Source organism: Dasypus novemcinctus, chromosome 5, assembly GCF_030445035.2.
Source record: "Dasypus novemcinctus isolate mDasNov1 chromosome 5, mDasNov1.1.hap2, whole genome shotgun sequence".
In the NCBI taxonomy this organism is placed as follows: Eukaryota; Metazoa; Chordata; class Mammalia; order Cingulata; family Dasypodidae; genus Dasypus; species Dasypus novemcinctus.
In genome coordinates this window covers 5,289,765-5,307,145 of record NC_080677.1, presented here as the reverse complement: position 1 = coordinate 5,307,145, position 17,381 = coordinate 5,289,765, and the positions used below count along the sequence as shown (strand labels likewise).

General features: G+C 49.6%; 1 protein-coding gene across 4 annotated transcripts in view; it reads right to left on the bottom strand.

Annotated features, from left to right (window-relative positions):
- DDC (dopa decarboxylase) overlaps nt 1-17,381 on the bottom strand; it is a 104,444-nt gene that overhangs the window by 26,498 nt on the left and 60,565 nt on the right. For all 4 annotated transcript variants that reach the window (XM_058296627.2, XM_058296629.2, XM_058296628.2 and 1 more), the window contains exons 7-8: nt 8,838-8,904; nt 1,819-1,913 (exon numbers count right to left, since the gene is read on the bottom strand). In XM_058296627.2, coding sequence (XP_058152610.1) covers nt 1,819-1,913; nt 8,838-8,904 — 162 coding nt within the window. The remainder of the gene's footprint in view (nt 1-1,818; nt 1,914-8,837; nt 8,905-17,381) is intronic.

The following is a 17,381-nucleotide window of genomic DNA, read 5'->3' as shown; positions in this document are numbered from 1 at the left end:
CTGATAGCATCGCGCAGCAATGCCTGGCGCTGCGGTGCCCTGGCAACCGGGCCCCTTCTACAAGAGACGAAACTTCACGCCATCAATGCACGGGGAGAGGGGGGCGGTAGTGGAACAAGATCACGCAGTCCTGAACCTGATTGTCCACGTCTGAAAAGAGCAGCGAGCCTGGCCTGTGCCTGGAGGAGAGGCACGTGGATTCCAGGGGAATGCTTCGCTCTCTTCCCTGGAAACGGTCTGGAGATAGACATTTCAAGGGATTTATACCATCTGTATGATAAAAGCTATTTATACGGGGTAGTGATTTATGACTCACTTCCCAGCACCAAAACCCCACAAAGCTAGCAGGCGGCAGTGAACTCTAAATTGCTGGGAAAGAGCATCGCCTAATTAGAACTTCTCACATAGGACATCACCCCGATGCCCACACGTAGGCCTTTGGAAACCTCATTGGACCCCTGAGGGTTGCTCTAAGCCCCAGCACACATTAAGCATGCAATATACAATTGTTGAGGGAATAAATATTGTGTGAACAAATATGATGGATGTATAACCCAGAATGTTATTCATTTCTAATAAAGGGACAATTCTTTCCAAAGATGGAAATATCTATGTCCTCTATGTCACCGCCTTTCTGGTTTTAAGACATTAAGAGAAGTCAAAGTAATTAGAAAATTGTGTAGTAGGCATGACAGGAGAGCAAAGAGAAGTTTGGAGGGGTAGTTTCTGCAGGCCATGATGAAAGTAAGAATTGCATCTCAGGAATGTCCAGTACTTTACTATGTGCCAGGCAGGCACTGCTTTTAAGTTCTTTAAATATGATTAACTCACCTAACCCTTCAACAACCCCACAAAGGGCATGTCGTTATGAAATCCATTTTATGAGGCACGGAGAGAATAACTGGTTTGCCGCAGGGACACAGCTAGTCCTGGGGGTAACGCTGGACCACGTGTGTGCAATCTGAACTCCCCGCCCCTAAGCTGAAAGTGTGTCTCTGTGGGCCCCAGCTCACAACATCTTTGATTATGCGTCCTTTCCCCAGGACGCACGGCCAAGGTCTGTGTCTCTGGGCCCTTTACTGCACTTACATTAGGATGTCTGGGGAAGAGGACCTGCCTGCGCTCGGAGCTGCCTCCACACTGAAATCCTGCTTGAGTGTGAAACAGCAGATCGAAATGCACCCACAGGGTCCTTCGTTGGTGCTAGGTATGTACCACTCCACATCCTGCAATGCTGTGCAAAAGCACAGAACTGGGCAATCACTGGAAGGCTGTTTCTCACAGAAGTGGGTGTTCAAGGCTGGTGGTAGAGACGGCATTTTCCAATTTCTAGAAGAGGCATGGGGCATTCAGAGGTACTCGGAGCTGCGCCGTCAATACGGGTTAAGGGAACATCCTGCTCAGATGTGTGGTCACGGCAGCGCCGGAGCTGCGCTCCACGTAGGGAGGAGTCGCAGGTTGGAATTTTAAAGTATCCCCTGAACTGAAATGTTTCAAGCATCGTTTCCTTCGTTAAGCGTCTGCCTCCAGTTTTGTAAGCTAACAACTCTGCCTTCGTCCGCTCTGCCCGGGGTTCAGCAGACTGGAAGCTAGCTGCCAGCACCGGGGCCACCCTAAGACGCCAAGCCCCGTGCCCGGGCCGGGTCCTCAGTCCCTTGTGGGAAGGCATCGTTTATGGGAATTGCTTTGAAAATAATTTGCAGAAATAAACTGCGACTATGAAAAAGGGGGCATCAGTGCCACATTCTTAAACAGGAACAAGTCCGTGGTGACATAGAGTTTAAAAATAACATCTTGAGGGGCAAGGAGCAAACCCACCTCTACACCGTTGAGGAGGTGTCGGAATTCAGGGCAGATGAAAGCGCTGCCGGCGTAGGCGGCGTCCACGTGCAGCCACATGTTCTCCTCCTGACCTGGAAGGCAGAAGCGGAGGTGAGATCTTGAGGGTCGCCCTTCCCCGCAGGGCTGACACCACCCTGGCCCCGCCCAGCCACCCCCCGGCTGGTTCCTGCGGGTCCTCTCCTTTGGAGACAGTGCTGTTGAGGGCAGAGGTTGGGTCGTGTTGGCCCCACAGGATGCCTGGCAGGTACCAGATCCCCAGAGGAAGCTTGGGAATGAGGGAAATGTTATCAGCCATGCTCTTTGATTGCCAAGGTTGACCCTCATTGCCCAGGACAGCTCCAAAGACTCAGCAAGCTTGAACCCCATCCAAATTCCATTCCAGCTATACCACCTTCCCTGCCGCCTCCACTTCAAGCATCCAGCACGTCTTTCCCGAGTCTCTCCACTAATCCATGCTAGAGCCCTCCCCACAAATATCTCTGGAGGATGAGGTTGGATCACAGTCGACACCAGTCTTCTGTCTGCCTTCTTTCCATCCCCACCGCAAGAAGTTTAGCCCATAGTTTCTTTTTCCAGATTGATGTCGTTATTTAACGTCAAGAGAAAATAAACATGTCGTGAAACAAGCTGGTTATTATTACAAAGTAATGGGTGGAGGATGACTTTACCTCTGGTAAAAAACAAAAGCTGAAGAGTATCGGCATGCATAGAAAAAATTAGGCAGTTAGATACCCAATGTCTACACTACTGAGTTCTGTTCAGTGATTCAATAGTCTCCCTTTTGCTTTTGTGTATTTTTGGAGGCATGGTTATTTCTGAAACACACAAAACTAGCTAGTGGTGGGAAAGTGATTACCTGCCAGGAGGGAGGAGCCCAGACAGAGACCCAGCCTGGTGCTGCGGTGCCCAGATGTGGAGCCTGTGCTCTTCTTTCCCTGCTGGACAGTGCCCCACATCTGGATTCTCGTGTACTTACATTTCATGGGACTCTGTGAGCATTAACTGGCATATCAGCAACCATGACACCAGCGAATTAGGTTTTGAATTGCTACTTAATGGAACTACCATATTACAGACAGCACACTAGAAACCACGTTCCCCTACCACAGAACACCAGCCTGACTAACCACTGGCCCTGCTGGTTTCCTGGCCTCCCGTCACTTTGACCTTTCATGGCCAATCTACTTTTGTTTCACGGAATCTGGAAGAGGTAATTTGTCTAACACAGACACCAACACAGTTGCTGGCTGGGAAATGACTATTTCTTGGCCTCACTATGAGTCTATTGATACTTGGTCTTGCCATATAAATGGTCTGCAGAGTCCAAAGGGAGTGCCCAATTCCAAACCCCACTGAAATGAATGAACTTGAATGAGTGTCCCAGTCTTTGTTGCTTTTTTTTTTTTAAATAGAGGGTCTTTGCAAAGTTACCAACACAGAACAGCAAATTACACCTATATTGGTATAAGCAAGGTTCGAAATGCTCAGATTCTCCCCCCAGATGTTAAGACTTTGAGGAGCATTTTATTCAAATGACAATGACAAACAAGAACCCATAGTTCTTGCTCTTTTAAAAAAAAAAGCTCATTGCTTAAAAATCTATCAGCGGTATATAAAAATTGACACCATCTTTTACCTAAGCTATTTCCCAAAGTTCTCTGCCTTTGTACACGGCAGCATTTTCAGGAAGGATCAAGAATTACTGATAAAGTCCAAGAAACAGCCAAAACCAAAAAATGAACCTAGACTATCTTCTGCATTACCACCACCTCTCCACCTGTCTTTTCACATTGAGTTAATATAGCCATCTTTGCCACAAAATTTTTCAGGCATGAGTAAAGGAAAATATAGAAATAATTTTATTAGCAACAGTGATATAAACTTTGAGGGGAAAATATTTAAAATTAAAATATTGTATCATCATATCAAAGACCAAAATATCCCTTGCTTTGCCCTTTGGGCAACCAAGAAAAATTGAACTGTTTTATACCCAAAAAATAAAAATTTGCTGGAAATAAAGAGCATTCAGTGCTTGCAATGAATGAGTTAATTCTCTTTTTCGATCAGTCCAAATCATAAAAAGAAGTTCCTTTGTTAGAGCGAGGAAAATAAAAATCAATTTCAGGACAAAGTGATTCCGGATGAAAGGAAGAGGTATCTTCTGGCAGAGAACCGCCTGCTGTCGGATGATTTCTTGCTCATGTTCCTGACAATTCTGGACTTCTCCGTTTCCTTGGTGGCTGGTAGCCTGTTCTGCCACCCCCTCCTCTCCTCAAGTTAGCTGCCATTGCTGCTCATGTCAGATCAACAAAGGAGGCACCCTGAAACCCAATGACAGAGCAACCTGAGGCAACGTGAGGCCATCAACATGATAGGTTTGTTTCAGAGAACGGGAATCACGTGCATGAACCTACGACTCCTGTGCTTCCTGACCTATGAAGGAAGCAGCTCTTTTCAACCAATTTCTCGTGCTGAGACATTTTGGACCAGGAAAGCCCAGATTCACCTAATGGAACCTTGGCTCGCTTCAGTAACGAAGGAAACCCAGTTCTTCTGGGTGCAAAATGAGCAGCTTAGCCCCTCCACGAATGCATTCCTTGGGGTCCTCTGGAGGGCCATCCTGGAGGATCCAGTTGATTGTGGTTATACCTGACCCTTCAGCTGCCACGTCTACACAGCCCCAAACCTGCACTGGGGAACTGGAAGAAAGAGGTCATTGCCCTGTTTCACTTCTGCCTTCCTTGATGGCCAAGACAGACAAGTTCAGCACCTCGTAGTGGCATTTCACAGAGTTACAGGATGAAAAGACACCACCACTGTCTTCGTTCAGTTCTCAAGGAATGCAGAGAGCAGAAGGAATCTCTCTTCAGAGGGACAAACAGTGGATGCCTGCTCAGGACCACCCCTCTTGCATTCGTTTTATCATCGTCAACACCAACATACAACGGCTCCCTTTTCAGAGAAATTCTCACCAGGTCTTCAGTTTTTGGACTGATGGAGCCATGGTTTGTTTCGTACACGATGCTTGATGAGCTTGCTATGAGAGCTGATGAGTGGAAAGCCATGCTGAGCTCTGCTGATAACAGAAAGGGTATTTCAAAGCTTTGGCTGCATGTGACCTTCAGGATTGGGATTAGCGCCCTCGGTTGGATCAAGATGAAACATGTCTGTAGGATGTGTAATACGGCCGAGCCAGGGGGCAAGGCAGAGGGCACAGGCCATGCAGGGTGAAGCCTGTGCTTCCTGAGGTAAGTTTCATGGATGGGGGTCTCTGGGTTCACACCTTGCATGGAATCAGGCTCAAGTGGCGTTTGCTGAATCCCAATGGACATGGCAAATGAGCCTGGAAAAACACATGCTGGAGGGTAAATACGGGGCAGCTCTCTGAGATGTCATGAAAGTGTCGGGACAGCGCTGGTTGATGTAACTCAGCTGCACTGTGCAGTAAGTGGACCCTTCACTCTCACTTTTCCAACAGGTGTGCTCTCCATGGGGCTGCCTGGGCTGCGCTCAGACCTGGAGTTCTAGAAGGTCAGTTTCTGTTAGAGGCACTTTTGGTGGAGCTTGATGGAGTCCCACGTTTGTGCTCAGTTCAGGATGGTTGCGTCATGGGGTGAGCAGGGCCAGTTCCCCGGCCCGAACTGGTTGACGAGTCAGGACACGCGTTGGCCCTGAGCTGGGGTGGGGAGGGGCTCAGAATCTAAAGCAGTGGGCAGGGCTGCCTCTCTCTCCCCCTTAGCCACCACCCCACGGGGAGGCCACATCTGCTAAGATGGTGTCCCCCGTAAGGGTATGCTCTGCTCCCACCCCAGTGCCTGGGACTGTGACCTTCTCTGGAAGAAGGGACGGTGAAGATGGAATAAGCTAATATGAGGTCACAGTGGAGCGGGATGGGCCCTTAATCCATCGGAGACTGGTGTCCTTATAAGACAAGAGACAGGCGCAGGGGTCAATGCCATGTGATGGCGGGGCGGAGGTGGGTCTCCAGTCAAGGATCACCAAGGACTGCCGCTTACTAACAGGGGCTGGGTAGAGGCCAGGGGGTCTCGCCACTGGGGCCAGAGGCAGTGGGGTCTTGCTATCAGGCTCGTGGCCTCGGGAACCTTGAGACAACACATCTCGTGGTTCTGGGCCCCTGGTTCGTGGCACTTGGTGCCGGCAGCCCTGGGAGACAAACATGGGTGGTGAGAAGGTTGTCGTCCGGAAACACAGCGGGTCAGCGCTCCCCGTGGCTGGGACCCACGCCTCCGCTGGGAAAAGCTCTGACTCTGAGCCTGCAGTGGGAGCAAGGCCAACACCCCAGGGCTCTGACCCTGCCACCCTGCCGGGGAGGGGGGGCGGTTACGCCACCCGGGGAGGGGACGCTGGCGGGGAGAAGGCCCAGGGAGGGCCTCATGAGGCAGGCAGGAGGAGGGACACAGGGGAGAAGAGCACCCGCCAGAAGCAGGTGTGTGTGGCTTTCCTCGTCTCAACGTGGGGAGAAGCCTTTGGCCGCGCCTGCGCACCGTGGTTTTACCTGTGGCTACGAGCTAAGCCTTCCTTGGCCCCTCCCGGGCGCTGCATAAATCCTGGAACCGGGCAGGCAAGGGACAGGAGGACAGAGCCCGAGAATGACCCAGCGCTAGGCCAGGGCCACCCGGATGAGGCCAGGCCACCTCGGACAGGCCCTGCGGGGAGGGCGGCCTGCACAGCCTCCTGCCCCCACTCCTTGGCTGGGAGGCTTTTCCGAGCAAGCGGCAGGCCGGCAGCCTCGTCGGCTCTTCCTGCTCCCCCAGCCCTGGTGCCTCAGGAGGGCACGGGGCTGGCCTGGCACCACCCTCCTACCACCCTGACGGGGTTCTCCAGCTCCCACCGGACCAGCTGCCCCAGCTCGCCCACTTCCATACGTCCCACCAGAGTGACCCTCAGCGAAACGCTTTGTGTAGCTCACCTTCTTCTAAGCAACACCTGCCAACAATTTAATTGGTCTGAGTGGGCCATTTCAACCAGCCTCTCGGGAGAGTCCCTTGTAAAGGAACTATGGAGCAAATATCTGTTCTGAAGGGGCAGTGTGCAGAAAAAACTGCCTTCTGGCTTATTTTCCTCGTTGAGTGCTGTTGGGTGGCATGCCTGTCTGTTTTTCCATGATGAATTCACGCATGCTATGCCCAGCTCAGGATCTCAGAGCAGTCCAGCGTGAATTTGAGAAATGCTAGATTTTTGGTGACGCTCGAGCAAATGGTATCAGAGCAGGGAATGTAGCTAAGAAAGCACTAACTTAACTGGTCAGGCCCTCCCGATGGCCGGGAACACTGTTGCCAATAAAAGAATAAAATGGTCCAAATGAACCTCATCGATACACGTCAGCGGTTTGGCTTTCGCTCATCACTGCTCCCTCAGCACAGGCCCCAGACAACCTCTGGGTTTGCTACCAAGCAGATCCCAAGGCCAACTCTGACCCCAGCCCCCAGGCAGGGCAAAGCAGCGGGGGAAATGGGTGGGCCCTGCAGGTGTCTGATAGTCTGATAGCTGCCAGGTCAGGCCGCAGCCAGCATCGCACCTGGGGCACTTGGCTCTGCCGCAGAGGTCCTCAGTGCCTGAAATCCCACAGCCCCCGGGGACGACACCAGCCGGCTGCTGGCCATAGTCAAGGTGCCAAGGCGCCCGGGGCCCTGCTGAGGTCCGCGGGCAGTGAGGCCGCACCACGCCTGTAGGTGTGGCTGGGCCCGCCTGCAGCCCATCTCCCCACCCGGGCCAGTTACCCCGGGCAGTGATGCTTACGGGTGTCTGCCACGGGCCATGGGACGGAGGGACGGAGATCTGATACACAGTACCCCCTGCTGTGTCTCCTGGGGCCAGCGGCCCGCGTCTCCTTGGACCACGAGTGGCACTGCCTGTCTTCTGGCCACGCAGGTTTGGGCACTAAGTCATCCTCTGGATAATCCTCCGAGAGACGTGTTAATATTGCACAATTCCAGCTGTCTGCTGTCCGTTTTGTGGGTGGGGGTGTGGCGCTCAGGGACGTTGAGGCACGCAGCTGGGGTGGAGGGCCTGGAGCTGGACGGAGCGCCTCTGCCAAGCCTGGCTCTCACGCCGTCACGCCGGGCCCTGCGAGGCCCGGCCGTCCTCAGGGCTGGACCCACCATTGGGGAGCCCGTGGCCAGGCGGAAGGGGCCGCCTCCCCTGAGGACGGGCCGCAGGCCGAGCTCGGGTCGGTGCAGAGAGGCGGCGCGCTAGGGCCGGGGAGGCTGGCGGCGAGCCCTGGCTGGGCACCTGGGGCAGGGGCAGCCCGAGGCCAAACACACACCCCGAGGGCCTGGGCGGGCGCCACCCGGCTCCAGGCTGTTCGAGTAATTTGCCAGAAAGCTGTTGTGCAGGGATCACCTTCCAGGAGCAGAGAAAGCAGATGCCCCCTCCGCAGCCTCCCGCGTGTCCAGAGCCAGGGGGTCAACGTGGAGCCTCCAGGGGAAGCCACTGACCGGCAGTCCACATTCCGAAAACGCGGAAGAATTCTCTTCTCCACGAGAAGACTAAGTGCTCACGACTCAGATGTTTGAAGCATATGTGATTTTTCCAGGAAACACATTTTTATTGTGCTGCTTTGCTTACTTACCTCGAGTAATTTGCTTTGTTATATTGGGTGATTCCCAAAAGGTTAAAAGCAATAGGTCAGGAGACTAAATCCAAGAATGGGTAATTCATGCCGTGGCTCTGAGAGGGCCTGCTGGAGGGCTGTGTAAAGAATTCACTGTCCTCAGGAGGACCCATTTAATAGCACTGTCAACATTGCTTGGAAAAAAAATGTCTTATAAATAGTGTGTCACTATAGCTAAGCTCAGCCCCTGACCAATTAGCCCGAATTCTGAGTTTGTGGAGTTCAAGCCAAGTAGGTTTGTGTTATTGCAAATACAAAGAAGTTTGGCAGATGATCAGAATATTTAGTCAATGAGGAGAAGGCCAGCCTTCTGCTAGATTGCCCAAGGACTGAGAAAGAGAGCTGTTCATCAGATACTTACAGACAGGACCCACTTCTAATAAGCTGTCGAACGAGCAGCAAGAGGTGGTCCCCAGGGTTGCAACCACCTGGAGAGAAAGAAGCAGACAGGTTTCCATTATCCCCACGTATTCACCATCGTTTCAACCTCTTACAGGAGCCCTGCTCAGGGTCTGCCGCACAGCCTTGGACACGGAGCCCAATAAAAGCCTGCTAAATGGGGACTGTCTACTAACGACGCTGTGTCCTAGGAGGAAGGCAGTGTGATGGGTGGAGAGGTGCAGATTCGCAGACAGAAAGCTCGGCTGTGAGGCTGGAAACACACTTGCAGGAAAGCTCCCACGGGCCTGGCGGGAGGCAGAGAGTGCCAACACGCGGACTTGCGACCGCCCCTCCAACATTCTGCCTTAGTGTAAGAAGGCACATTGTGTGTGAGAGTTCCTACAGTACAGCAGGAAGTGTGGCTGGTGTGTGTGCGCACACGTGTGTAGAGAGTATAGCACAAGCCACCAGGAGCATGCACGTAAGCCAGCAGGGCTGGCATTGCTCACACTATTTCTGGAATGCTCCCTTTAGAACCACCTTCGGGGTCAGTTAAGAGCCACACCAAGATTTTCACCAGGAATATCGTTCACTGGCTTGAATCTGCTAACTTTCTCTGAATGATACTGCTCCAAAAAGTAGAGCCAGTCCCCAAAAGATGGGCATTTGTTCGCTTGAGGAGATCCACGAGAAAGCACCACTGTCTTTGGAAATAATTCTTAAGGCGGTGTTCCAGGAAAGCACTGGAACCTGCTGACAGCTCAGGTGGGAAAAGGAGCCAGGAGCTCCCCTTCCTGCCCACTTCCGGCTCCCTGAGGGCCTCTGGGGCTGTGAAAACGGCTGCATCATCTCGCCTGTTAGCCCACACCAGCCCCTGCCTGCCCCACTAGACATCAGGGTCTGCACCTTACTTCTCTCTGTATTGCCAGGCGCTGGCTCTCTGTTGGGCACAGAATAGGCGCCGAAAAATATTTCTTGAACTGCAACTCTCTCCCAGTGAATGCTGTTCTAAAGAAAGTATAGTATATTTACAAAAACAAAGCATGTCATTGATTTTCTGCTGCCACGTACTGCCTGGAGGATGAAATTTCTCCTTAGACGTGACAAGAGTGTGAAATTTAACTCAACGTGTGCGACCTTCCTTCAGCCCCCGCTGAAACCTCCTCAAGGCGCCAGGCCGTGGGTCCAGGGAGGGAGGGGTCAGGAATTCACACCACCCAGGAAGCTCGTCGAGCCCCGTCCGAGGCCCGTTGGGCCCCATTTGACCCAACAGCCTGCCCTGGATCTGAAACCCGAGGTCCCCTCCCGGGAGAGGCGGTGCCCTTGCCAAGGACACAGCGTGTGGGCCCTCGTGTGGCTCCATCTGACAAGTCCAGCTGCTGGGGGGTTCCTGGGACTGCTTCTCGGACAGAGGGACCCTGCCCAGGACAGGCGTCCCAGGCCCGGCCGCAGGCGGCGTTTCCGAAGCGGCTCTGGCTGGACTCTGGAGGAGCTCGCCGTTTCAGCACGACGAGCTCCGGGGGAGCTGGGTGCTCCCAGGGCCGCGTGGACATGCACTTGGCACAAAGGCCTGGGCTGCAGACCCAGCTCTGAGCCTCCTTGGCCCTCGCTGGCTGCCAGGCCTCACTTACAGCCTAGCTGTATTCTCACAGGATCGACTAGGACCCTGGGGTGTGGGTCTAGATGTCCCAGAGCTCAGCGTTTTCTGAGCCCCCTTTTCTTGACACGCTGTGCAGCCCCCACCCCCCGCCCCATCGCAAACATCCGGTGCCTTCCATGTGCGCTTCCTTCGGGCAAGATGTGTCATTTAGTGGGAATTCAAGTCAGCGCGCTGTTTTTCTCTGGTATCTGCAATTTCAGCCTGATGTACAAGTGAATATTAAAGTACTTTACCATGCTTTTAAAACTAGTAAGAATTATGTAGTCAATAAAGCTACAGACTCACTCAGTCCCCTCAGTATTCCTTTACTTGAAAAGAGTCTCTTAGGACAGACATGCCTGTAGTCCAGCAATTCCTTCCGTTTCACTTTGGCATCGCCTTCCTCAACTAAATTAGAATTAAACTAAGTGCGATAGAGTCTGGGTTTAAATTACACGTAGATTAAATATCCCGTTGTTAAAACTTTTTCCTCTCCATCCACTCATCTGTTAATATGTGTGCCCAGAGGAGCGTCTCGAGTGATGGTCGCCAAATATTAATGCTACTTACGTCTCGAAATGAGATTTGGGTTAATAGAACTCCTTCCTCTTAGATGTTCGTGTAACTACTGATTTCTCAAAAATTACAGAACATGGAGTGTGTTTGTAAAACAATACAATCCTGCCTTGTGCAGGCCCCCACCTCGCTGAGAAGAACAACAGGTGACATTTGGCGAGCGCTAGCCTCAGGCGGTGACATTTAACCACCACACAGCCTGAGCTGTGTATGACCCAAAAACACACGGAGGGGCAAGCGCAGGTGACACGTCAACATGGGTTTGGTTAACTCCTGTCCCTGCCCCCTCCCAAGTCCCCCCCTGGGAAGATGGAACCCTCTTGGCCCTAGACAAGGAGAAGAACCCAGGCGCCCGGGCCGGGTCAGGGAGACCCTTTGGACGAGGCCACTGCTCTGCAGCCCGAGTAGAGGCGCCTTGGGCAGGTGGTGCCGAGCTGGGCTGCCCACCAGGCGGGGAGCTTGATGGGGGGGGGGCTGGGGTCTGCAAGGCCCGAGGTCTAAATGGCCCTTCTACGTGGCTCTCAGCTACACTGCAGCTTGTCCTACTTCTCCGAATCCCCTTCAAGCCGCACCACCTGCTCTGCCCCGGGCTCTGCCTGCCCCAGCTCTGCAGGCACAGGGACATTAACTGCATTTCAGCCCCTGGACAGAGGCATAATCGCATTTGCGAAGGGGGACGGAGGCAGGCATGCCTGCTGCCCCGAGCGAGGGGCACCTCCAGGCCCCCCCCCCCCACCTCAGGGACCTTGCCCCAGGGGGTCTCCAGCCTCTTTGAGAATACAGTGAAGGCTGTGGACCTGCATGCCACAATTATGCATATCATTATTGTGCGGGTGCCTGAATAGAAGCATGAGGCCTAGAGTTTCTACGGAATCATCGATTAGGTGATAAGGCAAAGCTCCAGTTTCTGCCTCTTATTGATTTCAGCCCTGCTCCTGTGGCTGTCCATTTAAGAGAACAAACCGGTTGCCTGTTTCCTGGAATAGACTGTGCACATCTCTGTCTTCAGCAGTCCTCTTTCCTCCCCCAACAGGCGCCATGCCCTCAAGCACCTAGCGGAGGCTGCTCCCCATCTAAGACTCAAATTTCTGTGTTTCTTCTCAGGCAAGGCCCTCACTGGTGTCCTCCACAGGTTAATCATGCCTTCTGTGACTTGCCTGCTTATCAAATATTGGGGACCACATCCATCTTCCTCAAGAACCATTCCATGGGCATGTCCCAGTGCTGGCACGTGGTGCCGTCTAAATGAAACCAAGCCTTGATGGACATGTGAATGCATGGACTGTGGACCTTCCCGTTGTTCTGAAACATAGGATGGGTTCACATTGCAGCTTCTGTGAGCCCAGTGTTCCAAGAGGTCCCCAAACATTGTCTGCTGTGGTCTTTGAAGCACAATCCACTGTGGTATATTAGTTGGACCTACCATCTTCCTCTAGGAAAATTAAATTTGGCTTTGTTTCTCTCGATGATAAGTGTGATCTTCTCTCCAATCACTTGTATCTCTCCTTCTCAACTGGCTACTTCACTTAAGCAAAGAAATATATGCAAATCTCTTTTATTTCAATATGCCTCTGTTGTCCCAATGTTCTCTGCAGCTGCTACCCTACTTCTCTTCTTTCCTATGCAGGCAGAGTTCTTTACAAAGGAATCTATTCCCTATTTCACACAATGTAATCTGACTTTCACTCCAAGATACTCTGCTAAATCTGCTCCAAAGTCACAAATTGCCACCTCTTAGCAGTAGGCAGTTTTCTGTCCCTGTATTGCCTGACACCTCCAGCCTTCATGACAAGCTCTTGCCTGGGTCTCAGTTTCACTATTATTGTTCGCTTCCCCTGCCTCTCTGATTGTTCTTTCTCAGCTCCCGTCATGGGTTCCTCTCTCTCCACCCTTCTTGAAATGTTGATTGCTCTTCCAGGCCTCTTCTCTCAAGCAGCCCAGGGGCCACCTCATCATCCCTGATGACTTTGGAACCACCCAAGCGCAGAGGAACCCCCTATCTGGTACAGCCATCTCTCCTTAGGAGAACTCCACTGTCTTCATGATTGCCACCACCTGTATGTCCCACAAACCCTCAAAATCAACTTGTGCAAAATCAAGCCCATCTTCTCTCTCAAGCCTGTGTTCCTCTTCCCAGGCTTGGCTGTCTCTGGGTGCTACTTTTCATGTACTAGAATAACACGACCATTTAAGTAAGAACTGTGCCCAGTATGTGAAGTCAAAAAGGAGAGAAGTAAAAGGAGAACCAAACTCACAACTGTAGTTGAAGACTTAACATCCCTCTCTCTACGACTGACAGAGAAACTAGCCAGAAAATCAGCCAAGATACAAAGGAACTCAACAGTACCATCGATCAACAGGATCTAATAGACATTTCTAGAACACTCCACCCAACAATAACAGAACACACATTCTCCTCAAGCACTCCTAGAACATATACTAAGACAGACCATACCCTGAGCCACGCAGATAGTGTTCTCTGACTACAGTGGAATTAACCGAGAAATAAATAAAATGCTTAGAAACTAAACATCACACTTCTAAAGAAGCCCAAGGTCAAAAGAAATAAAAGGCACATTGAACTGGAGGAAAATGAAAATAAAATGACAACATGTCAAAATTTGTGGGATGCAACCAAGGCAGTGCTGAGGGAAGTGTATAACATTAAATACTTACATTAGAAAAAGGAAAAGTCTCAAATTAATATTCTAACTGTCCACAGCAGAAAACTAGGAAAAGGGAGCAAAACAATCCAAAAGCTCACAGACAGAGGAAATAATCAAAATAAAAGCAGAAAACAATAAAATACAAAACAGGAAAAAAGAAAAATCAATCAAAGAAAAAACTGGCTCTTTGAGATGATCAATAACATTAACATCAATAAGCTCTAGCAAGATTGACAGAGTAAAAAAGAGAGAAGAAACAAATTATCAGTATTAGGTGTAAAGGGGATATCCCTACAGGCCCTGCATCAAAATGGGACACTATGAACACGTCTGCTGAAACAAATTTGACAACTTGAATGACAGACCAATTCCTCGAAAAGCATAAACAACTGCAGCTCACACAATAGAAAATAAATCATTAGAATAGCCCTATGCAATTGCAAGAAAGTTGAATTTGCAATTTTAATATCTCCCAAGAAATATATTTTCAGGTCCATAGGTTTCACTGAAGAATAATATCAAATACTTACTGAAAAATCAGCATCAATTCTATGCCATTTCTTCCAGAATATAAAATAGGAGGGAACTTCCAATTCACTTTATGAAACCAGTATTACCCCAATATCAATTTGAGAAAAATACAATACTAAAAAGAAAACTACAGGCCCATACCCCTCATAACATAGACATAAAAATCCTTAACAGAATATTAGAAATTAGAATCCAACAGTCTATAAAAATACTTATACTTCATGACCTACTGGGGTTTATTACCGGGACGTAAGGCAGATCCAGTATTTGAAATTCAATCACTATAAGCCTAATATTAACAAGGTAACATAGAAAAATCACATGATCAAATCAATTGATACACAAAAAGCATTTGATAAAATTTAGCATCGATTAATGATGAAAACTCTCAGCATACTAGGAATAGAGGGAAAATTCCTTGCCTTGATCTACAATTAACTTACGGCTAACATCATACTTACGGGAAAAAAACTAAGTATTTCCCCCTGATACTCTGCACTGCTCTTTCCCTCAAGGTGTTTGCTGCTCCTTAAGCTAAGAGGGAAGAGGCCAAGAAGAAAGCCAGCTGGATAAAACTGCAGCACACGCGACAACGTGGATGCATCTAGAAGACCTTAACTTCAGTGAGGTCAGCCAGTCACTGAAGGACAAATATTACATGACGTAACTGGTAAGACCTAAGCAAACTGAGCGGAGCCACAGAGCTAGAATACGGAAGACAGGTCATCAGGAGAAGAAAGGGGGTGGAGGGTGGTGAGCTGATGCTCAACATGGGCAAAGTATCTGATACGGTGGAAGGGGGTGGTCAGGCCGTGGATGAGGGTGATGGTGGTGCAGGGATGTGAGGGGGGTCAATGGTGCTGGAGTATGAGAGTGAGCAGCATTGGGGGGCACGGGCTGGGTTATCCATGGAACTGGGGGGAGCCCTGGAGGAAGCAACAGGTGTGCTCTGGGGAGGTGCAGGTCTGTGGTCGAAAATACAATTGTGAGGATGTTCTTTTGGTATCTAGTGCAAGGAGGGTCACTGGTGCTGGGTGTCAGTGGTGGGGGGATGTCTGAGGAAGGGTGTACCTGGGGCATGCTTCTATGGAATATGAATGTGTTCACAGGGTGCCATCTTGGTGGGTGGAGACTCACACATTAACCAACAAGATATCAAATTTCCATCCTGGAGGGTCCTGCTACCTTCTCTAGTAGAGGGGCAAGAATCTCTCAGGTATGTAGACAGTGCCTCATAAAAGAAAACAGACCAGTATATCAAGCCCTCAATATTAATGCATCTAACTGTGAGCCTTATTCTTGACAAATTGGAACTTAGTGGTCACCATAGGTTCCCAGGACAGGGGGAGGGAAGAATAGATGGAACATAGGGCATTTTTAGGACATTGAAATTATTCTGCATGATTTTGCAATGGTGGATACAAGCCATTATACATTTTGGCAAAACCTATAAAATTATATGGTGCAAAGTATAAACCATAATGTAAACTATAGACCATGGTTAGTAGCAGTGCTTCAATATTTTGTTCATCAATTGTAACAAATGTACCATATTCATGTAAGATATTATTAATAGGGGAAAATGTGAAGGGGAAGGGGGTGGGGGTATATGGGAATCCCCTATATTTTCGATATGACTTTTCTATAACCTAAAGCTTCTTTGAAAATAATGCAGAAGAAATTGTAAACATACATAAGAGACAGATCTTATGGCGATGAAAGGTGCAAAGCAAGAAATTTTTTTTGGCTCTTTTAGAAGGTTTTGGATTACAGAAAAGGTACAACTGTGGCAGGGGAGGATCACAGTGTAGTGTGTCAGTGGTGGGGGGATGGGTGGAGAGGGGTACGCCTGGGCACGCCTTCATGGTATAAGAATCTGTTTATGTGGTCATGGGGTATTATCTCAGTGGGTGGAGACCCACACAACAAACAACAAAACATTAAATTCCCGTCCTGGGGAGCCCTGTTACGTTGTCCCATAGAGTGGCAAGAATCTCTAGAGTACATGGACAGTGCCTAGTGAAAGAGGACAGACCAAACACCAGGCCCTCGATATTAGTGCTTGTATTTAAGAACTTTATTCTTATAAAATTGGAACTTAGCCTAGTAATATATATTGCCTATGAATTACCTCCTGAAAATCTCATTACTCAAACGTGGCCTCTAAGCCAGAGTTTCTTAACCTATTTTGTTCCCTGGACCCCTTTGCCAGTCAGGTGAATGAATACCATTGTAATTTATTTATTGCCTACATTCATAAGTGAAGGAAATGCTAGAGTTCAGTTAGAGGTAGAGAAAATAAACGTAATAATTTTATTTTTTTTCAATTCAAGCTCACAAACCCCCTGAAATTTCTCCATGGACCCCATGGGGGTCTTGGAGACCCCTGGTTAAGAATGCCTGTTCTAAGCCAAACTCAGCACATAAACTCACTGCCTTCTGCCCGGCATGGGACATGAATCCCAGGGACAGGCCTCACTGGCATTAAGGAATTATTACCAAGTGCCAACTAGTGATGCATTTGGAAAAAGACCTTAGCCAAAAGAGGGGAATATTAAATACAAAAGAGTTTTTACAGCTAAGAGTCTCAAAGTGAGTCTGTAGGTCATTCCAGAGGTTACACTTATGCATGTCTAAGGAGGATCTCACTGACTGTGCCACAGTAAACAATGCCTGAAGCAGGGGTGCTCCTGAAGGTTCCAGAGACATCTAGACAGTATCAGCAGGGCAAATAACCCCAGTAAATCAGCAACCTGTTGGTGGGCCTTACCTTGGAACGTATGTCAACTTATTTCCCCACTGTAAGAGAGTTAAACTCATTTACAATGTGCCTACACATGGTTCTTCTGTCCCTTTTATTTGAACGTATAATTAACTCTATACCCATTAAATATATGTCCCAGAGACTTAAATCTTTGGTCTGTCCATATGCCTATTGGGCCCTAAATCTCAGCAGAATTGTGGCCAACACCTATTCTCCGGTTCATCAGACTCGCCCAGAAAAACTAACAAAGTGATGTCGATGATGGACAGCACCCATCCCAAAGAACAGAGTATCTACAATTGCAAGCAAGACAGTTCCTTCCATCTGACTCATGGGATCTAAGCTCCC